Here is a 26,155-nt window from a genome sequence, read left to right on the forward strand (position 1 = left end):
TATGTTCTTCTTGTTCTCTTATTCTATACGTTAGGTCCACAAGCTGCACATATTCCATCAGTTTAAGTTGCCAGTCAGGACTTCGCTCGTTTTCCATTTTGGGGCTAACGAAACATGAGCCGCAGTAGTGACATATATAAATAACCCTTTTGCAACACCTGGGAATTTCTGTCTGAGTTATCCCCAACAAAAAGGACTCTGTTGTTTTTTAAAAAAATGCTTTTAAACATTTTTTTCAGTTCATTATGAATTATTTCCCAATACTCTTTTTACAGGTCCACCATATATGATAGAAAGTATCCTCAGTCTCATTACATCTCCAACACTCACCTGATTCAGTCTTATACATCTTATATATATTCTTTGGCTGCCAGGTGAAGAGCTTTTCATTTTTCCAGGGATTTTTCTTTTTCTTTAACGTTGTAAATTGTATTGCTCACTACCCAGAGAATGTTAAGGTACTGCCGTTTTTGGACTACAACTCCCATCATCCCTAAGCTAGCAAGGCCAGCGGGGTCAAGGATGATGGGAACTGTAGTTGGGGAAAACCAGCTGGAGACCCAAATTTGGGAAACACAGCTCTAAGGGCACAAGGATAGGAAGGAGTTCTGTGGGTCTGAAAAGCATTTCTTCGCACAGTGTGGAGTTAATTTATGGAACTGGCCTGCTATGAGTTGTGGGGGTGGCCATTAGGGCTTGTTGTTGTTTAGTCGTTTAGTCGTGTCCGACTCTTCGTGACCCCATGGACCAGAGCACTCCAGGCACTCCTGTCTTCCACTGCCTCCCGCAGTTTGGTCAGACTCATGCTGGTAGCTTCGAGAACACTATCCAACCATCTTGTCCTCTGTCGTCCCCTTCTCCTTGTGCCCTCCATCTTTCCCAACATCAGGGTCTTTTCCAGGGCTTAGACAGCCTTAAAAAGAGGGTGAGGCAAGTACATGGAGGGTAAGTACCTATGGCTACTAGTCAATGTGGTTTCATGCCAACCTCAGGCATCATGACTCCAAATGCTCATTGATGGAGAACAGCAACATTTCTTATTTGCGGGCTTCCCGCAGGCATCAGACTAGCCGTTGTGGGAATGGGGTGATGGGCTTGGCAGGCCTCTGGCCTGATCCAGAAGCGATTTGCACCTAGCCTTATCAGTACAGTCCCCAAGCCCTCTTTTACACTCACAGTATAATTGGTGTGATGGTCAGGAACTTGCGGGAAGCGGTGAACTGCACCCCGTAATCCATCTGCTCCCAGTGAGTCAGCAGCCGGGCTTTGCCCTGGTCAGGCGTCTCAAAAGGCGTTCCTTTCACAGTGTGTAAGAAAATGTACATGCTCTGTAAGAAAACACAAACACACACGTGTGTTTTTAAGGGCTACATGGCGGTGGGGAATAATATTCCGTCCCTATTCTGGGCTACTTCGCTCATCTCTTCCTCTCTCTTGTTTCGGGTCCCGATTTAACCGGTTGAAAAGGCAGCAACGTCCTTGCGAAAGATGTGCTGTGTTGAAGGAAAGGTTCCTGCACAGCCAATGAATAACCACTTTTCAATGAGAAGCAAGGGTAGCCTAGCAGGAAAGAGGGCAAACGTGCAGATACAGAGCTAATTTAGGAGAATTATTATTCTACTACAAACCCTCGATCTAAGGTGCTTGGCTGAAGTCCACTAGAAGCAGTGCTGCAAAGAGGACTATTGACCGACCTTTAAAAACGTGGCAGAGGAAAGAAGCTGCAGTATTTGGAGCCTTAAAATGCTTCGGCTAACCTGATCCAAGGAAGAAAGGAGAAAAAAGCAGGAGGAAGCATTGAGCAGTGAACTAGCATGGAACACGTCATTTATACATTTGTGCTGCAGGCGGAGCTGTTGTCACTTCTGCTGCCTACAAAGCAGTGCTAAAAAATTCAGATGCTGTAATGCACATAAAAATATAACTGGGGCCTCAAGAGGCAGCCCCCTCCCTGCTCTTTTTTGGAGGCAAAGTGTCACATACATAATTTTTCAAAGGGCCAGCGCTCTACGCAAGACAGATTTCCTACACAGATCTACTTCTAGGTAACGAATTGTGCCACACCGGTTATTGGCGTCTGCGTGGCCAATGGTACCCAGGGCAGAGAGAGGGTGCCAATTCAGATTTCACACCGCACCCACAAAATGCCTTGAGCCAGCCCTGTGTGCAAATTCCTAATCTGTCCTAGGTTATTGCAGCGGGCAGCGGCAACTGAGACGCACATGTGCTTGTCACAGGTGTGTAGGAGGTAGCTTGCCATTTGTAATACACAAAGGGGGGCTGCTCCTGGACTGGGAGAGCCTGGCCACAGTAGTTCATGCACTGGTTGCTTCAAGGTTAGATTACTGCAATGCACTCTGTGTGGGGCTTCCTTTGCCCTTGACCCTGAAGCTGCAGTTAGTGCAGAATGCCTTTTCAGCACGTAACACCTGTGCTCAGGGCTCTGCCCTGGTTGTCGATCCGCCACTGGGCAGAGTTCAAGGTGTTACTATAAGTATATAAAGCTCTTAACACCTTGGGACCTGTTTACCTATGACGTCATCTTACCCAAATGTTGGGGTTGCCATATTTCAAAAAGTGAAAGTCTGGACATAAAAGCCGTTGAGCTTTTTTGTGGGCAAAGTTGTTGAGCTTTGAAGTTTTGGGGCTTTTTTTTTTAAGGGAAATTTGCCAACAAATTACCACCAATGACTCGGGTTGCCATTTTTACCAATTTCCGGAAATTCCGTATGGAAGCTGTTTCCGACGGACGAATCCCGGATATGTCTGGGGAATTCCGGACGTATAGCAGCTAGGCTACCGTATGTGCCCACTTCACCACTTCAATCAACAGAATTGGCACTTCTATAAAGTGCCACATAATACCTGCAACCGCATCTGTAAGAACTCGTTTAGTTTGGCACTCCCTGCCTATTGATACCAAGGCAGGCACTTTCATTGTATTCCTTTCATCACCTGCCAAAGACATTCTTGTTTAGTTTAGAAATGCCTACCCAAATGTTTAGAAAGTTTGTATGAGTTTTGACTTATTTTAGTCTATTTCTGTTGTGGTTTTGACCTTCTGTATATTTCCCAAACTTGGGTCTCCAGCTGTTTTGGGACTACCAACTCCCATCACCCCTGGCTAGCAGGACCAGTGGTTGGGGATGATGGGAAATTGTAGTCCAAAAACAGCTGAAGACTCAAGTTTGGGAAATGCTGTTTTAAATTATGGTTGTAAATTTTTAAGTGATGATTTTATTGGTTTGCCTGCTTTGTAGACTGCTTTGAGTTCTCCCCCCCCCCCCACAATCAAGCGATATAGAGTGGTACCTCAGGTTAAGAACTTAATTCATTCCAGAGGTCCGTACTTAACCTGAAACTGTTCTTAACCTGAAGCACCACTTTAGCTAATGGGGCCTCCTGCTGCTGCCACACTGCTGGAGCACGATTTCTGTTCTCACCCTGAAGCAAAGTTCTTAACCCGAGGTAATATTTCTGGGTTAGCGGAGTCTGTAACCTGAAGCGTATGTAACCCGAGGTACCACTGTACAAAATTTTATGAATGAATAAATGTGTGGTGTGGGAAATTTAACACAGCTGTATGTCAGGGCTCCACGCTTCGACTCTACCAATCGAAATGCAGCCCACCAGTCATGGATCGTGGCCTGCCAGGGGTTTGGCAACTCCACCCCACTTGCGCCAGATGTGGTTGCGCCACCAACAAAAGAATGCCATTTCTTCACACGGGGCATAGGTGGACTACAGAACTCACTCCCACATCTTGTAGTGGTGAACACCAACTCGGATGGGTTTAAAAGAGGATTACACAAAGGCCATCAGCAGCTACTACGTTCTACCGCCAATGTCAGAAGTGGCCTGCCTCTGCATACCACCCGCGGGGGGACTCACGAATGGGCAGAGGGCTCATGCCTTGCTTGTGGGCTTCCCATAGACATCTGGTTGGCCACCATGAGAACAGGATGGTGGACTAGGTGGGCCTTTGGCCTGACCCAGCGGGGCGCTTGTGCTTGTAAGCTAGACCACCCTGCCTTCAATGTAACCTGGCAGGGGTTGCATGCTATGGAAAAATGCGCAAGGGTGCATCGTTATTCAGTGTGCCTCCATTACCCTGAACACCTTTGCAAACGTTTCCATGCACAATTCAAAGTGTTGGCACTGACCTTTAAAGCCCTAAACGGCCTCGGTCCAGTATACCTGAAGGAGCGTCTCCACCCCCATCGTTCTACCTGGACACTGAGGTCCAGCGCCAAGGGCCTTCTGGCGGTTCCCTCACTGCAAGAAGTAAAGTTACGGGGAACCAGGTAGATGGCCTTCTCGGAAGTGGCGCCCTGTGGAACGCCCTCCCACCAGATGTCAAAGAAATAAACAACTATCTGATGTTTAGGAGACACCTGAAGTTTAGAAGACATCTTCCCTGTTCAGGGAAGTTTTTAATGACTGAGGTTTTAATGTATTTTTAAATGGGTGGGGTATAAATAATAAATTATTATTATTATTATTATCCGCCCTGCACAAAAAGTGTGGCTCGCCCCACATTTCCAATTAATGCAGTAGGTGCTGGGAAGCTTTTGTTAAAGTGGTATTAAGCAAATTAGGGGTGGCTGTAGCTTTTTGCAATTAAGTTGGATGGAGTAAATGGGTGTGATAATAAGCACTGGGTGTGAGAAATCCATATGTCCGTATTAAACAGCAGGAGGATGAACTGCCCAAATAACAATCCTTTAGCTGTAGATGCCCCAATTTCACCAAGCTTCGAGTTTCACGGAACAGGATACAGAAGCACTCTAGAAACCCTTGCACTTTGGAATTTTAATCTGGCGGCCATCCAGTGTTCGCTACCTACATAGCGGGGGTGGGGAAGCCTTGAAAGAGAACAAAAGCACCAGATAAAATCTGTGAGCGGGCGATTCCCAGTTGCAAATCATCTTAAGCTCATCCTATCATGAAGCAATGATAACAAAGCACGGCGATAACCAGTGCCAGGGTGCCCGGACTCCTTTGTGTTAATTCTTTCCAGCTCTTATCCTCTTTGATTTCAGTTCTTCCCACGCGAAATCGTTGGGTGGATCCAAATTATAAGGTGGTGGCACTTAAGTCCCATTGAAACCAATGGGTGACTTGAGTCACAATGAAGTTGCTCAATTGATGTCAGTGGGTACTGAGGTCAATTCACTCATTCTGGGGTCCGGCTGAATGTCAGCTAGGGTCTCTCTCGCTGTTCCACAGTAGGTGGCCAGGAGAGAAAGAGAGACCCCGTGTGTGTGCATCAGCCTACAAATCCAGTCAAGATTATCCTGTCTTGTTGCCTCCTCCAACACTATCGCATCTTTCTCTCTCTTTTTGCCACATTTTTTCTTAGATGCCCCTTACATCAGGGGCAATGAAGGGCCGCATTCTGTCATGGGCCACATACCGGGGGGGGGGGGGGTGAGGCCAAACTCTCGCCTACATTCAGGCATGCAAGCAGACATATTTCGGTCCAGTAAAGATCACGAGACAAGGGCGCAGTCAGCCGAGTGAGGGGTGTGGCCTGGGAAGGGGGTGTGACGTGAGGGCCAGGCAGAGATGTCTTGAGGGCCAAATCCAGCCCCCCAGGCCTGAGTTTCCTCACTCCCTGGATTTAGATGAATGCATATGCTTTGGAATACAACCACTGTGTGGAAACCAAACACAGCAAGTGCATCTCTCTACGCTGGCGCCGTTATAAAAAACCCTCCTAACAATCCTGAGCTAGACACCCTACAGGGCCAGTGACACATTAAATATATCAGAGGGGAAGGAAGCCAAACAGCACATAGCTGTCACTCTCAGTTGTTTTTACTGCTAAAGTGAAGAAATAATTGCATGCGGAGCAGATGGGGTAACCCGCCGGGAGAGCTGCTCCCCACCCCCACCGCCCCTGGCTAGATGGAAAATGATGCACCACTCTGAGCACAGGGCATAAGCCAGCAGGCTGCCATGTCTGCGCTGAGATAGCGTCTGGATATTAGGCTAAGCAGATTAAGGTTAACTGAGGGTTTGGGGTGGGGGAGGAGATGCCCAGAAATATGGACCAATGTTAAGGACGAGGGAGAATGAGCCCCTGCTAAGGCACACCATAGTCATCATCCTTAAAATTATATTATGATTATTTCAAATTGTAGTTTCACACCTGCTCCTTGTGCAGCCTGTTTTGTGAGCTTTAGTTCCCCATCTGCAGTATACAGTGGTACCTCAGGTTAAGAACTTAATTCGTTCTGGAGGTCCATTCTTAACCTGAAACTGTTCTTAACCGGAGGTACCACTTTAGCTAATGGGGCCTCCTGCTGCCACCATGCCGCTGCCATGCGTTTTCTGTTCTCATCCTGAAGCAAAGTTCTTAACCAGAGGTACTATTCCTGGGTTAGCGGAGTCTGTAACCTGAAGTGTCTGTAACCCAAGGTACCACTGTACCTTTAAAACTGTACTATAGCACTGTGAACTGTCACAGAATGCTGGGAACTGCAGTTTGTTTTCAGGTTGCTGAAACCCCCTATGATCAATCCCTCTTTCCCAGGGAACTCTGGAAAGCCTAGCTCTGTTGAGGGTCTCCTGTTAACTATCAGCATCCTTAACAAACTACACTTCCCAGAATTCCTTAGGGGGAAGCCATGACCTTTCAAACTGGTGTAATATTCAAACTGGGATGTTCTTTTTGTTTTCTGAATGGGTTTAGGGAGGATTTTCTCCCCTTAACAGTCTCAGGTTTGCACAAAACAAAAGCAGGAGGTGGGGTAGAAGCATGTATGAGGTTTCTCAGACGGCTTACTAATCCTTAATAAACCCTGTGCTCCACCCCCCACTCTCTTCCTGCAGCAAGCTTTAGTGGTCCAGAGTTAATTTAAACCATAGTTTCCCATTACACCTGAACTGGGAAACTGTGGTATAACCACACTCAGTGAGTGAACCAAGATTAACCCATGGTTTCCCAGATCAGGCATTGAAGTGGTTTAAAGTAATTGTGATAGAAATGCTAAAAGCCGGTGCATGGGGGTGGCCCAGGGAGCATGCAAGCGCCACACTGGTTCTTGGCATAATACATCACATAGTTTCCTATGCTGAGGTTGTCAAATCTGAGCCAGCTGTGTGCCTGTATATATGTGTGTGTGTGGGCACATTTGCAGTACTGTATCTTTAAGATATTGTAAAATGGACACTGACTGCAAGAACAAGATAAATGAAGTCGGAAAAGAGGTCTCCGTTAGAAGCATTTCACGACTAAAAGTGGATTGGTTTGCAGATTTAAAAACCACCACCACCACCACCAAGACCCTAATAAAAAATAAATGTCTGTTATACCTGGCAGGTAGGCACAACAATGCTTAGGATGAATCCACAAACACTTTTTAAAAATAGTGACTCTCTGCTCAGCTTGCATGCTCATAGCAACAATCCCATCCTTGGCACTGACAACTTGATGGCTCTCTCTGGACAATCCAGCTGATAGCGTCAGACTTGCATCTAGATGGATACTTGCCGGCTGCCTGGTCTAGACACCAGACATTCATATAGCCTAGGTGGCCATTTCTTGGAGGGCTGAAGAAAAGGGCCAGTTAGGGAGCTCTGGAGGGCTGTACCTGGCCCTGGGCCTAAGATTCCCCACCCCTGTGTTATAGGGAGTACAGGGGGTGGGAATTGTGTTGGCTTCCCCCTCCCTGCGCTGCCTGCAGAAGCACCCTCTGCCTACAATGCCCAATGCCGGAACTCAAAGCTGCTCCCAAAGGGGCTCCCCGTACCATGTTGTGGATGATGTTGGTCAGAGTCCAAACCACAGAGACGCTGAAGAAGGGGATGCTGAGGAGGATCACGTGCAGAAGGCCGATGCCCAAGACGTACGAGAGCCAGATGCCCCGGCTGTTCATGACCCGGGTGTTTGGATTCACTTCGCTGTGAGCTGTGCCCACGTTCATCTCTCCAGCTCGGTGGCCCTGCAAGAGAACACAGAGGGACACACATGGGTTAGCAGGATGAGGGAAAGCTCCCAAATAGGAAAAAAAAGACCAGGGCTGGGGGAATCTGCGGCCGTTTGGAACGTTGCTGGACTACAGCTCCCATCATCCATGCCACAGCTAGGGCAGATGGGGGCTGTAGTCCAACAAGGTCCGGAGAGTTGTGGGTTCTCCAACCCTGGAACAGGTGGCTCCATCTGTTTTTGGCCTGGGTCAGTTTTTGTATTTTTCCATAAACCAACCCTGATATCGTTAAGCCTAATTATCCCACCAAGGGGCAAGGCTGATTCAGAATGCGGCTAGGTGACGGCCCTTATAGATGCTCAGTAGCAGATGTGCCAGATGTTGCTGGACTTCAGCCACCCAAGAAACCCAGCCAGCAGGGTGAATGATCAGGGGAGACGGGAGTTGCAGACCAAGATCATCTGGGCAGCCACATCCCTGCTCAATTGGCTTCCTGTAGACCTGGGAGGCCATCTTGTAATTCCCTTCCTATGGATACTATTGAGTTGTGACTTTAATACATAACAGATACCACCGCAGGGACGGTGCATAGGGTCCTATCATTAACAGAGCTTGGATTAGAACTCTCCAGCCGATCAAAAACACATCAAGGCATCCTTAAATACACGCAACACCCACAACCCTCACACCGACGGTCACCACAATCACATAAGCACACTGCCATTACGTATTGATTTTATCTGCGGCACACGGCGTGTCTTTACCTTGGAACGGCATGCCCTGCCGTGCTCTGGCTTACGAAGTTGTGCCAGATTCCCTCTCCCACGACAAATAGCCAAGGCGGGGGGGGGGGGCTGGAGCAATACCTTGGCATGGGGAAGATCATCTCCAACCCTGTGTGCACCCCACTGAGGTTATGCTCCAAATCAAGAGGGTGCCCATCCCTGTTGCTTGCACCACGTGAAACCTCCCTCCTGCTGCAAAGAGAAGGAACGAGTGCATGCGCACACTCAGCCCAATTCAAATTTTGACTGTAGCAAAGTGCAAAGGGTTTAAAGCACCACAGCTGCAATCTGGTTCAACCCCTGCAGGAGCTGCTTATTTGTAGGTGGGATGGGGTGAAGAATCAGCCGCACGAGGGCTGGATAGCCCCATCTAGTTTGGGCCCTAGCCACAACTTGTCAGCGCAAGACAGAGCCTCCGATTGCAGAGTAAATGAATACATGCATATAGCAGATGGAGCAATGTTTGCTCTCACAGTGAATCCACTTGTCCTGACAACAGAACAGCTGCAACTCAAAGGCAGAACAACACACACATTAGGCAACGTTTCCTTTTTTTTTTTATAAGATTTTTATTGGGTTTTCACATTTTAATAGACATACAAACATAAAAAGACACAATAAAACACGTATAATTTCATAAACTTACTTTCATTCCCTTCTTTCCTTGACTTCCCCACACCCCCCTTTCCACCTTCCAATTTCCTTAATTGTCTCAGCAAATTATTTTCTCCCGTCTCTTAAATGTTATTCTTGTCTTTTCTTAAAGTTTATTACTTTCTCTTAGCCTAATTTTGCTTATCAAGCTTTATACATTAAGTACTTTCTCTAGAGTCGGCCTAAATTCTCTCCCACAAATTCCCTCCTTAAAATGTTAAACCAAAAATCATATATTCCCTTTCTAAATCTCAGATTTTCACTACTCTACTCTCCCCTCCCCCCTTCCCCGGTTTCCGTCCCTTCCCAAACCAATGTCCTTAAAGAAAAGAAACCATTTTAGCCCGGATTTCTCACATCCGAGGCCCTTAAGCCCCAGTTAGTCTCTCTCCACCAGTTTTGTTGGCAGTCCATTTTGTTGACCTTCTCTTCTCGAGGGGGTTCTGCCATCCACCCCTCGTATTTCCCTCTTTCCAAGTCAACCAAGAGCAATTTCTGGCCAGGATCAATCAGTCTCCCATACTCCAACCTAAAGAAGAAGTCCCGATCATAAATGTCTGTTTTTTTATAATCCAATATTCGGGTTATTCCAGGGGCTTCTTCCTTTATCTTTCTCTCCTTCTGCAGATTTATAATCCACTGGTCATCTTCTTTACTTCCCTTGTTTCCAAAGGTTACAGGCTCTTGGTTGGTTTTTTCCACTTGCGTTTCCTCTCCTCTCTCTTCTTCTTTTTCCCCCAGCTCCAAGATTATCTTTTCTTCTGCAGCTGCAGAGTTTTTTTCCATCCACTTTGTGTCATCGACAGAGTTGTTTAGTTCAAGATTGAAGGTCATCAATTGTTCAGTCATAAGAGTACTGTGCTCTTGTAGAGTTCCCACAAGACAAAACATTCTTTTTATCTCCGCCCATACTTTTCCTTCTGCAGCCATTGCAATGTCTTTAGTTCCCTCCAGGGGGATTTCCATCAATTCCTTTCCAACAGTCCGTTACTTTGTTGTTCACAGTCACCTTGTTTCCAATCAGTTCACTTTTAATGTAGCACTTTTAATCCAAAAAGATATTATTAACACAGCTCCAATCTTTAATCTCCCGTTTGACAGCTCTTTTGACAGCTGTCAAACTCCTTGTTCTTTTCCTCGGGCTCACACACAGGGCACTTCCCGGGTCTAGGGGGGGGGGTCAACCCAAAAAGAAGACCTCTGAAATTCCTCTCTTTTCCTCTCCAGCGCAAATACTTCTTAGTCCAATTTATGAAAGTTATCTATTTAAACACCAGCGTCTTTTCCGACCTAGTGATCTCTCTTTGCTTTAGGTCCTTTAGTGGGGGGGGGGAGTGTGGACTTCCTTTTTAACACGTCCCCCCGATCGTACTTAAATTCAAGAATAAAATCTTTTAGTGCCGAAGTTTCCTTCTACTCACGGGTTGCATTTTCCAGTCCAATTTCAGGAAGAAAGATAGCGCTCTTCGGTCCTGGCTCGTGGCTTCGCTCCGCCGAGGTGACGATGGACTCTCAGCACCACGCCGCTCCCCAGTCCACTCCGCAGCCTTTAAAAAGGCTCTTCGCGGGTCGGGGAGGGCGCTTAAGGTGCCCACCGAGTCACGAAGTCCGCAGGCTTCCGCGCCTGCGGTTTTTAAGGGTCCCCGTGTCGCCGGCACGGCAAGACCCGTCCTCGTCGGAGCCGATTCCCTCCGGAGCTCGGAGAGAATCCGCCATTACCCGTTCGCGCTATCCCGGAAGTCCCATTAGGCAACGTTTCCTATTTAGATAAGAGGGCTGGCGAAAGGGATGGCAAGGAAGGGATGGCGCTCTGGCAACCGGCACTTACATGTTCTATGCGCTAAGGTCAAGGAACATCCATCTCCCGCTCAATATTTAACTTTGGGGGGTGGGTGGGCGAGGACTAGCGCACAGACTCTGCTGCCACACACACACACACAGAGAATCATAATATTTTTAAAAAGACATCTCCACCGCCTCTCCAGTGAGCATGACTAGGGGCACAGTTATACAGGAAATAGGGACCAGCCACAGGTTTGAGAAGGTGTAAGAAGTTTGAAAACTGCCTTGGTTCCTGCCTCTTCTTTAGTAATGCCATTCAGCATCCATGCAACACTTTTGAATGGGCATGGGATGCTGGCTTACTCCAGAGTTACACCACTGCCCCACCTAGCTCAGTAGAGTCTACATTAGCCTTCACAAACCTGGCGGCCTCCAGATGTGCTGCCTGGGGCCAAAGAGTTATAGTCTCAAACACTCGGAAGACACCAGGTTAGCAAAGGCTAGCAATGGCTCTCCTGGATTTCATACAGAGGTCTTCCCCATCCCTACCTGGAAATGCTGAGGATTAAATCTGGGACCTTCCGTTTGCAAAGCAGGTATTCCTACAATGAGCTACATACAGCCATTCTCCGCTTTGCTTAATTTCTTCTCAGCAATCCTTACAAAGCAGTCCCATAAATGAGCATCCAATTTGCATGCAATGCAATCGCAGCTGTCAGAATATGCACATTGCACTTAACTTCCTCCTACTCTATCCTAGGAGTTTCCCATGGCACCCATTTCCAAAATGTCTTAATTATCTGTTCTCTACAGCGAATGTGCCCTAATTATCAAGGCAGCTGCAGTCCGGCCTCTTGCATCATTAGGCAGCGTGGACACCAGATGTTCACAAATGCATCTAGACTTGGGCCTGAGCTGTTTTAGAGTCTTTAGTTCTGCCTTCTGCATTGTCCTGGCCACTTTAATTTTTTTTTTTGTGGTGGGAGGGAGAGGGAGAGAGCGAGAGCACTTGCTTCTGTAGCTGTTCTGTCCTTCAAGCTTCATGTAATCTCAGTCAGATCCCAAACATCTGGCCTGTCTGTGGGCTGCTATCTACGCAGCTGGGATGCAAGTCAGACACATTTTCTGTAGCTATTTATAGAACCTCCCATTCTAGGCTGAATTTACCCAACAAGGTCCTTCACCTGCACATCAGCCTGCTTGACAGTAGGACACAACCCACTCACCCATTTTTAAGCACAGAGCGTTTTTTCTAGTGGTGTTATCCAGACACCAATATTGTTTTTAAAAAAGAATAATCTTGGACTGACACCGTTCTCTGCTTCTAACATACATATTCATACGTTCCACTTTTCTGGCTGGCGTCTTGGGTTTCCCCCATTCTTATACAGTGGTACCTCGGGTTCAGTACTTAATTCGTTCCGGAGGTCCGTTCTTAACCTGAAACTGTTCTTAACCTGAAGCACCACTTTAGCTAATGGGGCCTCCTTCTGCTGCCGTAGCACGATTTCTGTTCTCATCCTGAAGCAAAGTTCTTAACCTGAGGTACTATTTCTGGGTTAGCAGAGTCTGTAACCTGAAGCGTATGTAACCTGAAGGGTATGTAACCCGAGGTGCCACTGTACACCTGAAAAATCAATAGCTGGACAGCATTTCCATGGATTTTGTTCACTGCAGTGTGGATTCCCCATTGATCTAGTAATTTGTACACGGAGGGAGGACCACAGCTCAGTGGAAGAGTACCTGCTTTGTGTATGAAATGTCGTGTCTTCAATTCCCGGCATTTCCAGGTAGGACTGGGAATTTCCCTGTCCGAAACCTTGGAGGAGCAGCTAGCGGTCAGTGCAGACAATACTGAGATAGTTGGACCAATTGCCTGACTCAGTCTGCTTCCTGTATTACTTGCTGTTCACATTCTTGTACAAGTAAGAACATGATACCTGGTGCATAAGTTTTCCTTCCCAAAGGGAGTTCTACAGGTATTTGACCAGCAACAACATTTCTTTATGCACCCTTCTGATCCGAGTTTGGCACATGAAGCAGGCCAATAAAAGGAATTATCAGACACTACTTCTGTCCAAGAGCTTCTCTCTCTTTCTCTACACACACACACACACACAACCATCGCCCCTCTCTATTCATGAACATTTGCCTTGCAGAGGCTCCAGCTATTATCCCGGAACTCTGGCAGCAATTGGGCGTTAGTTTAAAAGACCAATTAAAAAAGAGAGAGAAAATACCGAGCTATAAAAATTAACAACCTGTTTCGGCAAAGCATTTTATGAGGCTTTTTAAAAATTTGCAAGTGGAGTTTTGTTTTACTGATGACTACAGCACGGCACAAAGTCGTGTCCCCAAGCAGGCAAATGTGTGTTAGAAGAGGTAAGGGCCTGACAGCCCTGAGGCCTAGCCTTTATTAGCTCTGTGGTTATGGTTAGGTGGGGAGGGGACTTCAATCGTCCACCGAGGCTTCAAAACTGGGATTGCACAGGAAAACATCTCCTTGCATTGGAGAGCAAAGTTCAGATTGCTGAAGCAATTTTTCTTTTTCTTTTTTCTGCTCGTAAAAGACAGACACAACTGAGCGGTTTCCTGACCGATGTTTCATACCACCGCAGCCAACCAAGGACTTGCGCAAATATGGGAGAGCGTTTGATAAGCTGTCAAACTTTAATCCTTACTTACCTCTCCAGCAGGGCAGAATTGACGTATCAGAGTGGAACTAGAGACAGCTCCCGTTCTGCTTAAATAGAAAGGGGTGGGGGGGTGTGGAGGAGAGAGAAAGGGAAATATATTGTTAGAAGCACAACAAAACAAAACAAAAAAAGGAAAAATGGTGTGCAGCACGCAGAACCCCACCCCCCAGTCCCAAATCTCTGTCTGGGCTCATCCATTAGTTATGGACTGATTGACAAATGGTGCTTGGGAAGAGGTGCTGCAGGGTGGTAAATTGTATGTGGGTGGGATTTAGCACCCCTTACCCACGCAACCGTATTGCTGTGTTTATTGAACAACTCGTTTCGTTTCTTACATTTCTATTCCGCCTTTCTCTCACGTGAGTCCCAAACGGCTTATATACGATAAGTGATAACATAGCAGAACATCACAACCACAGCGTAATGGTATAAAATAATTATCGAAATCATCAGCAAAACGATTGCAAACCATCAGTAAAACACAACTGCCTTCTATGAAACACTATTAACAAAGCAATAACAACAACAAAAAGGTGAAACAGCACAAACGCAAGAAAAGTCGTATGATAAAATTCACAAAGCATTACAGTGGTACCTTGGTTCTCGGATTTTATCCGTTCCGGGAGTCCTTTGACTCCCAGAACGGTTCGAAAACCAAGGCGTGGCTTCTGATTAGCTGCAGGAGCTTCCTGCAGCCTGTTGGAAGCGACGCTGGATGTTCGGTTTTCAAAGAACGTTCACAAACCAGAACACTCGCTTCCGGGCTTGCGACGTTCAGGAGCCGATTTGTTCGACAACTAAGCCATTCGACTACCAAGGTACAGCACTCCTAATCCACAAAACAATATTAGCAATACTAATGAACAACCAAAACTGAAACGAAGGACTGTTGAATTCTCTCTCTATATTTGAAACACAAAGGAAGCTGCCTTATACAGAGTTAGACCTCTGGTCCAGCAAGGTCATAGAATCACAGAATTGTCGAGTTGGAAGGGATCCTGAGTGTCATCTAGTCCAGCTGCAATGCAGGAAACGGTATGGTGTATACAGATCTCCAGGGTTTCAAACATGGATCTCTCACACCCCTACCTGGAAAGGCCACAAGTCGAAACAGGCACCTTCTGAATGCAAAGCAGATGTTCTACCAATGAGCTACAGTCGTTCCGGTTGAGCCACAGCCATTCCCTTAAACCGCCTGTACTGCATCTGCTTTGGTATTTAACCCCACTGGGTTGCATCCAGTGCTAGTTTTCCGCTCAAAACAGGCCCATTGAAGTTAATGGCCACGACTAACCTAGGTCCATTAATTTCAATGGATCTGCTTTGAGTGGGACTTTCTCTAGTTTGGGCTTGAAGCCCGCTGTTTCTTCCCATCATTCAAAACATGGCAGTCCGTCTTCTTCTGCCAGCAAAGCCACACCTCAAACGCAAACGTGCATGAACTGCCAGTGGGGACCAGCCACACCGTAAGTACCTGCCCCTTGCAAACAATGCAAGAAAACCCTTAAGATGATCACTTGAGATAAGATGGACTCTCTGCTCTGCCCACCAGGAAAAGCAATGCTGCTTTTATTTATGCGGCTGCTTATCCTGGGATGAAGGACAGGCAAGCCAAGAACCTGTGGCCTTGCCAGGGTGGGAAATACTCTTGCCAAGGTTGCCAGGCGACATTTAGCTTGGCAGGGTCGCGAGTTGTTCAAACGTGCGAGTTGACGCCGCAAACACTGACCATTGCAAATTCCTATGAAGTGAGCGCAGTGATAAATAAGCATAAAATAAATAAATGTAAAGAGTTACATTCCCATCCACCCCAAAATATGCTGCTTAAACAAGCATTGATACCAGAGATCCTTGAAAACTCTTGTGAACCATCAAGTAGCTTTGGTGACAAGAAGCGCTTACTGCCAGCGACAGCTGGTTTAGCAGCTATGGTCCTTCCTCTGCAGAGGAAGGACCACTGTACTTGGGGCTGCCCTTGAAGACTGATTGCGTTGTATTTTTTAAAAATGTATGTAAGGTAAAGGTAAAAGGTAATTGACCCTTGGACGGTTAAGTCCAGTCAAAGGCGACTATGGGATGGCAGAGCTCATCTCGCTTTCAGGCTGAGGGAGCCGGCGTTTGTCCACAGACAGCTTTCCGGGTCATGCGGCCAGCATGACTAAACCACTTCTGGAGCAATGGAACACCGTGACGGAAGCCAGAGTGCATGGAAATGCCGTTTATCTTCCCGCTGCAGTGGTACCTATTTATCTACTTGCACTGGCATGCGTTCGAACTGCTAGGTTGGCAGGAGCTGGGACAGAGCAATGGGAGCTCACCCTGCTGTGCGGATTCGAACCACCAACCTTTTGATCAGCAAGCCCAAGAGGCTCAGTGGTTTAGACCACAGCGCCACCTGCGTAACCTGCCTGGGGACCAACTGGTGATGGGTAGACCATAAAAGCTGGCAATAGATAGATAACAATAACAATTTATTATTTATACCCCACCCATCTGGCTGGGTTTCCCCAGCCACTCTGGGGGCTCCCAAGAGAATATTGAAAACACAATAAAACATTAAACATTAAAAACTTCCCTAAACAGGGCTGCCTTCAGATGTCTTCTAAAAGATAGTTGTTTATTTCATTGACATCTGATGGGAGGGCTATAGATAGCTATAACTCCATTAACATTTTGGCAGGGTTGTTGTTCTGGTCCAGCACATAAAAAATAAGACCTAAATAGTACCTTTTCAGATTGAAACAAGTTGATTTATCACAGGCCTCTTTGCATCTGGAGCAAGCCCATTACAAATCAGGATCAGTTGGTTGTGCAAAGTCATTCATGGATCTGCTCATGTCAGTGCAGTTTAAGTAAATGCAACAGCTAGATCCTCTGGGCTGAACTGAGATTTAGGGCGCTGAAGTCGCATCCTTAACGCCCAGAACTCCTACTGATGTTGCCTGTTTAGCAAATGAAATGAGCCACAGGAAAAAGCTCAATCTGTACCTGGAGAGCCAGACAGAGCACCTTTTCTGGGAAGCTATATTGGCTTTCTTGTTTTCCTCAAGGATAGGGACCCCTTAGGCCTTTCAGATGCTACTGCGACTCCCGAAACCCACTCCCCACCCCACCCGCAACCACAAGGCCAATGGCCAAGATGGAAATAAATGGCTCCAGCTAACCCGAAGCCTGAAAGTGGTACAAATGGTCATTAAGGATGTTGTTCTAGTTAACAGAAACATGGAAGATGGGAGATGGAATCCAGGAACATCTGAAAAGCCACAGGTAGTCCTCCATCCCTCTTCTAGGACTGCCACAGCCATCAAGAAGACATTCAGAGATGGCAAGTAGTGGCTGGCTCTAAGGGCCCTTTATTTTTGTGGAGGCATACAGTGGTTTGTTCCACTCACGTGGAACCATATTTGGGATCCAAAAGGGAACTCTCCCATATCGGCTGAAGAAGTGTATCTGAAGAAGTGTGCATGCACACGAAAGCTCATACCAAGAACTAACTTAGTTGGTCTTTAAGGTGCTACTGGAAGGATTTTTTTTATTTTGAATATCGGCTGAAGACACTGAAGCCTATAGTTTTGTTTGTTTCCGCGGGGTCTAGTGCACAGCTGTCAACTTTCCCCCTTTTTTAATGGAAATTCCCTTATTCCGAATAGGATTCCTCACAAGAAAAAGTTGACAGCTATGGTCTAGTGGGGTCTTTTCTGGTAGTACCCGGCTTAGCTCGCAGGCATTCACAGTGTGCAGTTTGAAAGCAAGCTAAAATGTGGTGTGATGGAGGTTTTGTTGACAGTGGGGTACTCATCCTGCTATCATTGTGTTTTGGGGCAGGGTGGGGAGAAAGAACGCTTCAAAACTTGGTCCAACCAGAGATGACAGCATGGGAAAGCAATGTCTCTATATCACACTAATTTCACTTTTTCTCTCTAAAAGACCTGCTCTTCACTTTTAAAATGCCCCTCCCACCATTCTAAACCAGCTCCATTTCAGAATACGTTTTTGGAGAGGGGTTGGGAGAAGCAGGTTCTTCGATAAGATTTTAACAGCCCACTTTTGTTCATGTTCAGATTCGGACTGCAAACAAAAACAAAACAAAACCCCGGCCTATTCTGACAGTGTTTGCTGTGGTTAATTTTTAAAGCCTCTGATTGCAAAGGATAAATAAGTGATCATGCTAAAAGCTTTCAACGGCAACAAGGCTACATATGAAGTGAACTCTGTTTAAGGAAGAGTGTTCATTAAAAGTCTTAGGAACCATCAGAATGGTAAATCTGGCTGCATATAGAGAAAGCACAAGTGGTGCTGGTGGGTAGGAAGGAAACAGCTGGAAACAGCTGGCACCAGAGCAAGCATGCCTGATGAATGCGCTCCTGTCTTAAGTTACATTAACCAGAGAACTACAAGGACAGATGAGACACTGAATTTATTAACTTTGCGTTGAAGCATGAAATGAGGACAGGAGACCCTGGATCCAAGCAATATCTCAGTAGATACACATTTATACTTATTCATCATGTGTTGTGTATTTGGGGAGGGGGGGGGAGAAGTGAGTGAGAGACAGAGAGATCATTTTGCGTGAAACTCTAAAATAGCAAAGGTGTGGTGTTTTTTTAAGTGCCTATTTTTTAATGCCTCGTAATAACAATGTTCGCGATGAGTCCCTTCTTTTAAAGGAGCACCAACAGGACTTGTTCCTTTGGCATGCAAAACTAGCACAGATGGCCGTTTGCAGTGCCATCCTAGGCATGCGTACACAGACGTTAGACGGGCCCATCATAACCAAATGCCATGGAATATTGAGAGGTCAGGGGTGTGGCAGTCAGAATGAACGGGCTGGAAGATGACTGCAGGGACAGATAAAGGAAAGATGGGGAACTTCAGGCCCACAGAGCAATCTCAAAACTCGCAGGCATATTCTCAAAATTCTCACTCATATAGTTTGCCCACCTGTCAAATTTGGCCTGCGAGGACGCTCTTGATAACACTATGGTCTGTGGAGCCAAAAACGTTCCACACCCCTGATATAAAGGGCAGAAGGAACACGTCTAGCTAGGTCACTTCCTGGTTTACGCTGAGCAGCTATTTTCGAATGTCCCCAGAGACAGAACTGAGAACTGCCCATAGTAGATAAATCCAAGGTTGTAACTCAGCTAGGGCTAGGCATCAGTGTGTCTGTCCACTTTCCTCACACACCAAAGAAAAAGGCAGCAACGAATGGAATAGTTTCCTACCCCGCTAATGCAAATTTCAGAGCAAATGCCAGACTACTGTCCTTATACTTCCAGGCTGAAATTGGCTGCATCTGAGAGAGAGTGACTATGGACAGTCCTATGGACAGTCACATCAAATACTGCAGGCCAGACGCTTGATTGGTTTCCAACAAATCTGCATTGCTGTCTGCAACTTTAATCCCCACAGTGCAAGTTGGGCAACAACAACCCTGAGGTGTAGTTCACTGCTACATTCCTATTGCAGCTTGGAGGGCTGTGCTGGAGAAGAACAGCTTTCGGCAGCCCTGTAAAGTAGACCCATTGCTGTATTTCAGGCCACAGATGGGACTATTTGACCTCCAACAGCAAGCCAAGCACCCAGCTGCCTGCAGAAACCTCATGCTCTATTAACTTGCAAGCAAACTGGTTCCATTTTTAAATGTAAAAACACCCACATTTTTCTCCATTGCACATGAAGTAAAAGACCAAATTAGAACAGGAACTCGCATATGTATTTGATGGTAACTTTTATTTTTCAACCCCCTCAGCTGCAGGTTCAGGTTACCAGGGATAACCTGCAACATTTTGTTGCAGGGCTTTGATTGTTTCCCTCAACAGTGGTACCTCAGGTTACAGACGCTTCAAGGTTACAGACTCCGCTAACCCAGAAATAGTACCTCGGGTTAAGAACTTTACCTCAGGATGAGAACAGAAATCACACGGTGGCAGGAGCGGGAGGCCCCATTAGCTAAAGTGGTATCTCAGGTTAAGAACAGTTTCAGGTTATGAACAGACCTCCAGAATGAATTAAGTTCTTAACCCGAGGTACCACTGTATTTCCAACATTTCAGACGTGAGTGTTGTTGCTCTGAAGCTAACAGGAAGAAAGTATTAGCAGGCTTGGGAGAACTCCAAAATTTGCAGAACTTTAAAAACCCCAAAACCTTTTATGATACAAACTTCAGGAAAGGAAAGCCTGGGGTGGTGGGAACCCCAGAAACAGCTCCAGTAAGAACTAGGCATGCTTAGTGAGTGTGGAATACCAACGATTTGGGGAATGAGGGGGAATAGAATGGCTGGAATTCTCAACAGGGAACACTCCACACTGCAACATTTTGTTGTAGTTTCCAGAGTGGCGTTGGAAAGAGACACGTATGCCCCAGGCTCCCTAAACAGCACCATGGATCACAAATCTGTTTTAAGTGGTCTTTGTATATACTCCTATTGAAGGTATTTTGGTTTTGCTCAGCCTCTGCGCCCACCAAGCTAAACTTGTGCAACTTGTGTTTCGGCCAACCAGAACAAAATACAAGAGTATCGAGACTAGACTATATTGGGCAGCTTACTTCAGCCAGAAACTGAAACCTCCAGATCTAACATTTCGATGTCTTTATTTGCTAAGCTGTTTGTTTAAGCAACTGCCTTTGATTTCTTAAGTCCTGGTTTTTATTTGAGGGAGTTTAATTCAACAGTCTCAGTTGAGGATCATTTTGTATTGACATAATGTAACTGTTCTATGCAAATTTAACTAGGCTTGAGCAAGCTAATCTGAGCAAGGATACCAATTTAATCAAACAACATGGGTTGTGTAACTTTTTAAAGGTGGTTTCTTTTTTAAGGCAATAAACATCTGACCATATTATTGCAACAATATGATGACATTAAACCACGATTAACCGCAAGTTGTCCCACAGACAATTATTAACCACAGCTCGTTCCTCCAAACATTACTTTGTTTTCATGTCTTTGCAGCTTTGTGAGCATCCAGGGTGGATTGAGGTGGCCTGGCTAAACAAACCATGGGTTAAGGAAGGGTGCCAGGTTTGCACGTAACACCAAACCCTATTTAAAACAAATAAAATGCTTGTAATCGAAACTGTTTGTTATGCACTTGGATTCTGGTTTGTTGGTGGCAAACAAACCACTGTTAAGCTGCTGAGCAGGGTCAAACAAGCTACGAGTTAATAAACCTCAGTTTAATAAACTATGGCCGATCACTGCGAGGAACCAGGCCAGTTTCATTCTAAGGGATCAAAAACGAATCTTCCAATGTCAATAATGCCTTATCTTGCACATACCTTGCACAGTTCTGGTGTCGCCTCAAAAAGGATACCGTAGCGCTGGAAAAAGGTGCTGAAAAAGGCAACCAAACCGATCAAAGAGCTGGGTAACCCCCCCCTCCAGAGTTAAATGCAGTTTAAAGCTCTCTTGAACCAGAGTTTGGCTGTGCTGGAGGAGCTTGGACTGAGGATTCTTTAACTTAGCTCGATGGCAGAACGCAGGCTTTTATTGCAGAGAATGGCATTCTCAACCATCAATTTTAAACCCTTCTGGTGGCAGGGCAGGGCGAGATCCTGCAGTGTCAGACCGCAATGCTGGGTGGACCAATGGTCTGAGTCAATTTGCGGCTGTGTCATGTGTCCCTAGGTCTCCTCCATCCCTTTGTCCTGCCACCGCCTCTGCCCATGGATGGTGCAGTAGTCACATTTATTTGCTCGTCTCATCCTTGCAAAGTGCACCATAGGAGAGGATAATTAAGGACTCTTCCTATTCCGGTGGCTGGTGATTCTTTAATTGCAGCATCACTTGTGCCTCAAGCTGGTGCTCTTTGGACTATTGACTTGGCTCTTTCTAAGTGACCTTTTTGCAGCATGACTCTAGCCATCCCACTCGACTGGAGAGAACCCAAAACATCTGGATAAACAGAATTATGTTGGGTCACACCCAACAGCGTTCTGCTCAAGACTTGTTGAAACTAATGGACCAGCGTTGGCCATGCCCATTTGTTCCAGTAGGTCTACTCTTGCGTGGGACTAAGACTGTATACAACCCACTAAAGCTATATTGTGGGCATGGAGGAAGCGAAGGCAGCACACAGTGCATTCACAGATAGGATTTCTTCCATAAAGGAAGTTAGGATCGTGTTTCAAACTCCAGAAATAGCAGCCTCCTTTTAGCCCATCGTATTCTCAATTTCCAAACCTTTCCCCCCCCAAACGGTATGCGATTGTAAATGGATTTCAACAGCTATAAAATAAAAAAACACTATGAAGGTTTATTGGGGGTAAAAGGAATGGCCAAGCACTGGGGATGAAGTGGGACTGGTTTCGGACAAGCAAGTTTATTCTCAATAGGCATTGTCTTTTGCAGTCAGTCAAGAGGAATTAGGTTGTTTGAAAGGATCCAAAGCAAACAATAGACACATCATCTACCACATGTTGGATAAAGGTACCCCCAACCCACAAAAAATAAACCAAACCTATCTTTCCCAAGCTTAGTAAATCTCTCCAGTATTACCCTATTCCCACGTCTTAGACCCAAATCTATAACCTGGTCTGCCCAAGCGAAAGAATGAGGCAGAGTAGAATTCCAAGTCAGTATTTATTTACCAGATATATAAAGTTGCCTTCTAGTACATATTCCTCACAGGGCAGTTTGTCTGTCATTACACAGTTATTACAGCAGCCTTTTTCCTTTTGGAGCTGCAAGTGGGCGGGTGGTGCCATTTTTTCATAGAGCCGTACCTCCTTGCAAGTAAACAACTACAGTAGTTTCTAGTCCAGCCCAGTCTCCAATGTGCTAATATGCTGTTTGCATGGAAGCCTTTCGTTTTTAAGAACCTTATACGAGTCAGACCACCTGTCCAGACTGACTGGCAGCAGCTCTCCAAGGTTTTAGATGTGGGGACATTCCCAGCACTATCTGGAGATACCCAGGGCTTGAACCAGGGGACAGTCTGCATGCGTAGAGTGACAATTGGCCTTTTGCTTTTTTTACACTGGGGAGCGATCTGATTCCTGAAGTCTGCTATAGTATACCCTCTGCCACCTTATCACCTTATTCCACTGCAAGACTATATCCAAACTAAGTGACAGCTGAAATAACCATCTCTGCTTCCCCCCCTTGCTTTTTTTGGATCCAGTCTTTTGTTCAAACCCCTCCCCCTCCACATAAACACAATGGTTTGAAAACGATGTGCAAAGTTCCAACTGAGGAAAGGTCCAAGGAGAGCTGGGTGAAAGAGATTGTGACCGGTCTCTTGTTGGCGGCACTCCTGCAAATAGTTCCCAAAAATAACATTTCTGCCATATATAGTCAACATTTGTCCTGCTTCTCTTGGAACTGAGAATATGGATAAGAGGTCAGATTTGTAGGGAGGTTCCACTAATGGTTCCACTTTCTCGATCCTTTCCTGCTCTAGGGCTTTCAGGTAAAGATATTGCATATAAATTGCAATGTTTGCCTCCAGATTATCCAACCCACTGCTGGGTTGCAAATGGATTCCAATTTGCTTTGGTTAGTTTCTTTGCAATGCAAATCGTCTTAAGGCGCCACAACACTGGCCTATTAGTTTCTACTGCCCTATATTGCTGGGCACATCTACAACCCTACATATATTGATGTGCCATCAAAGAGTGAAGTCGCCCTGCACACCATGTACTTAAAAGCGCTCCTACGCCACTTCAACAGTCATGGCTTCCCCTAAAGAATCCTGGGAAACTGTAGTGCTGGGAATTGTAGCTCTGCGGTGGGTCTCCCATCTCTGCGCTCTCAATAAGCTATAGTTCCCAGAATTCCTCAGGGGAATAAGCTATATTCCCCAGAACTCTTCAGGGGAAGCCATGACTGTTCAAGTGACATATGAGCACTTTTAAAGTGTATGGTTTGGACCTCACTCTTTCATGGCACAAACTCAATACGGTCTACACTTGCTCTTGGAGGAACCCAGTAAAAACCACAAAAGATGTTGCACTATGTTCTGCTGCAGAACATATGGGAAACGGAGGCACATTGAGCAAAGGCAATATTTAATTTTATCCATAGCACCACAGGGTTTTTTGATCACATCAGCATATGAATCTCGGGGTGAAAAGAAAGGAGTTCTGCCTTGAGGCAGATGAGCTGATGGAGCTGGTTGCTTCAGCAGACATATTAGAGATGGTGAAAAAGAGGTCAAAAGACAGGGGTGTTGTGCCCAAACCTGCTTCCTGTCCTATATAGAAGCTGGGTGTTCCAAGGAAGTCACACATATGCTCCCCCACCTCCAACAACATTACAGAGAGCTGTACACATTTTCTATACAAACAAACTTCCCAAAACTCTAGAATACAACATAGTCATCTAGGTCACATCCATGCCATAAATTAGCAGCCATAGTTTCTCATGAAGAATCCTGGGGACTGTACTTTGTTAAGGGTGCTGGGAACTGTAGCTCTGTAAGGGGGTCTCCTAGCAACTTTCAGACCCTTTAAAAACTACAATTTCCAGGCTTATTTGTGGGGGAGGCGCAACTGTTAAAGCAGTTTGAGAGTGCTTTAAATGTTTGGTGTGGATGTGACCTCAGTGAAACTTGTTTCACTTGCTTGCTTGTTTTTTGCAGACACTTGGGGAGATTTCCATCCCCCCTCTCCTTCCTGACCTAACCCCTCATGCTTTCCCGACAACCTTCACTCTTCTTGGCTCAAGTCAAACAGGTGCACACGCTAAAACGCAGCAGCAAAGCTCGGTGCAGGAGTTTTAAACAAGGCCGACACTGGCAATTCCCAGGCTCTGAACTAAATCGTGGGCTCAGATACCCAGAAAGGTGTGTGCATATCTCGAACCCACAACATTCAGCACCCGCTTCTGCTGGGTTAGACTTTTCTACTCACTCTTAAATTAGGCCCAGCATGTCCAAAGGGGGAGAAAAGCATGTCACTCCCAACTTCAGAGACTCTGTAGTTCTTCTCCCCAGGCAACGTTTTAAAAGCAACCCACCAGCTTCTCTGAACGAGAGCAGCGCTCCAAAGCGTTCACACGTACACCGTCTCCCTTATCAACACCCACAGCAGCTGTTCTTAACCCACACACCGTTTCCCATTTACCATATATTTGCATCCCTTCCTCTCCAAGGTGCTTCCCCCCTCCAGGCCCAGATTTTTTAAAACTTCCTTCGCTTGGCCGCCCACTCCTTCCTTGGCATGTTTACAAGCACCCTCCGCCCCCCAAGCTGTGATTTGGGCTGGAGCAGACGGATCTCTTTCTCTGCCCCACCGCCACCCCACCCCCCATGCATTTCATTTACCAGCAGGGACGGCTTCCTTCCTTCGTGGCCCCCAGATCTGGGCTGCCTGGAAAGGCAACGGCGGTGGGGGGCGGAGGGGGTTCACGAAGTGGGGGTCTTCCTCTCTCTCGAAAGCCCCTCTCCCCGCAGCTCACACTTCTCTTCCCAAGAGCTGACAACACAGCAAGGAGCTCTCGCAAGCACCGCCTCCCCGGACACATCATCACCAGCGGACGGTGGAGCATGCTGGGAAATGTAGTTCTCCAGGGAGCCGCTAGTCCCAAATTTATTCCAATAAACTACGGAGCACGGAGGAGGCTCGCAGGGTTTTCTGGCTGCAATCCTGCGCCGCCTTTCAACTAACTTCTGGGGATTACTTCTGTGCAGGCGGTGCAATAATTAGATTGCACTGTCTGTGATCCCTGTACAAAATGATGATGATGATGATACCTCCCGTCGATTTTAGGGTTGTATTTTAGTCTTTTGCCCCTGGCATGCTGGTTTTTCTTTAACGCACAGCGATTATATTTATTTATTTATTGTAATGTTACAGCCCAACGCGGGCAGGCGCAGCAGGTTTAACATCTCAGTGAGAACCAGGCACCTCGCCGTCACCGGCTGATGGAATCGAGCCGCTCAAATTGTTTTTATAAAGAGGTAAGATGCACTGTTTGAATGGAACTACATGCCACGAGGAAAGTGCGGGATTCCCAGCCCCCGTGGCAAGGCGAGGGGCGGCAGGATAGGCACTGAGGGGGTGCCTAAAGCTACAATCTCAACTCCACTTGCCTGAAAGTAAGCTCCAATTTAATTTAGTGGAACTTAATTCTGAGTAGAGACGATTGCAGCCTAGGAAATTTGGAGGCTCTGCTGTGCTCTCCCCAATGCAGACACATCAGCCTCCAGTACAAGCTGAGTTGCATCCCAACACTTCCAGCACAGATGTCCTTTTTATTGTACATTTCTGATGATTTATGCTCGTGAGGTTATACACATCCGTGATGTGTGGCCGTACACAATCCCATTGTCAATATTATTTCCACTTGCAAAAGTTCCA

The 26,155-nt window shown here is 46.4% G+C and overlaps 1 protein-coding gene and 1 long non-coding RNA gene across 6 annotated transcripts in view; one reads left to right on the top strand and one right to left on the bottom strand.

Moving 5' to 3' along the window:
• The window catches only part of ORMDL3 (ORMDL sphingolipid biosynthesis regulator 3), a 33,178-nt gene extending 7,881 nt beyond the window's left edge, over positions 1-25,297 (bottom strand). Inside the window, exons 1-4 of one of the 5 annotated variants that reach the window (XM_081168722.1) lie at positions 25,120-25,297; positions 13,841-13,895; positions 7,758-7,949; positions 1,177-1,328 (exon numbers count right to left, since the gene is read on the bottom strand). In XM_081168722.1, coding sequence (XP_081024848.1) covers positions 1,177-1,328; positions 7,758-7,931 — 326 coding nt within the window. In that variant the 5' untranslated portion in view covers positions 7,932-7,949; positions 13,841-13,895; positions 25,120-25,297. Of the gene's footprint in view, positions 1-1,176; positions 1,329-7,757; positions 7,950-11,704; positions 11,775-13,840; positions 13,899-16,578; positions 16,648-21,133; positions 21,343-25,119 lie in introns of those variants that run through there. The other 4 variants (XM_081168723.1, XM_081168724.1, XM_081168725.1 and 1 more) reach the window with 4 other exon arrangements.
• LOC308572554 overlaps positions 1-26,155 on the top strand; it is a 79,163-nt gene that overhangs the window by 48,227 nt on the left and 4,781 nt on the right. Inside the window, exon 3 of the long non-coding RNA XR_014001801.1 lies at positions 25,652-25,755. This is a non-coding gene — a long non-coding RNA (uncharacterized lncRNA). The remainder of the gene's footprint in view (positions 1-25,651; positions 25,756-26,155) is intronic.

Source organism: Podarcis bocagei, assembly GCF_964188305.1.
Source record: "Podarcis bocagei genome assembly, chromosome: 13".
Lineage (NCBI taxonomy): Eukaryota > Metazoa > Chordata > Lepidosauria > Squamata > Lacertidae > Podarcis > Podarcis bocagei.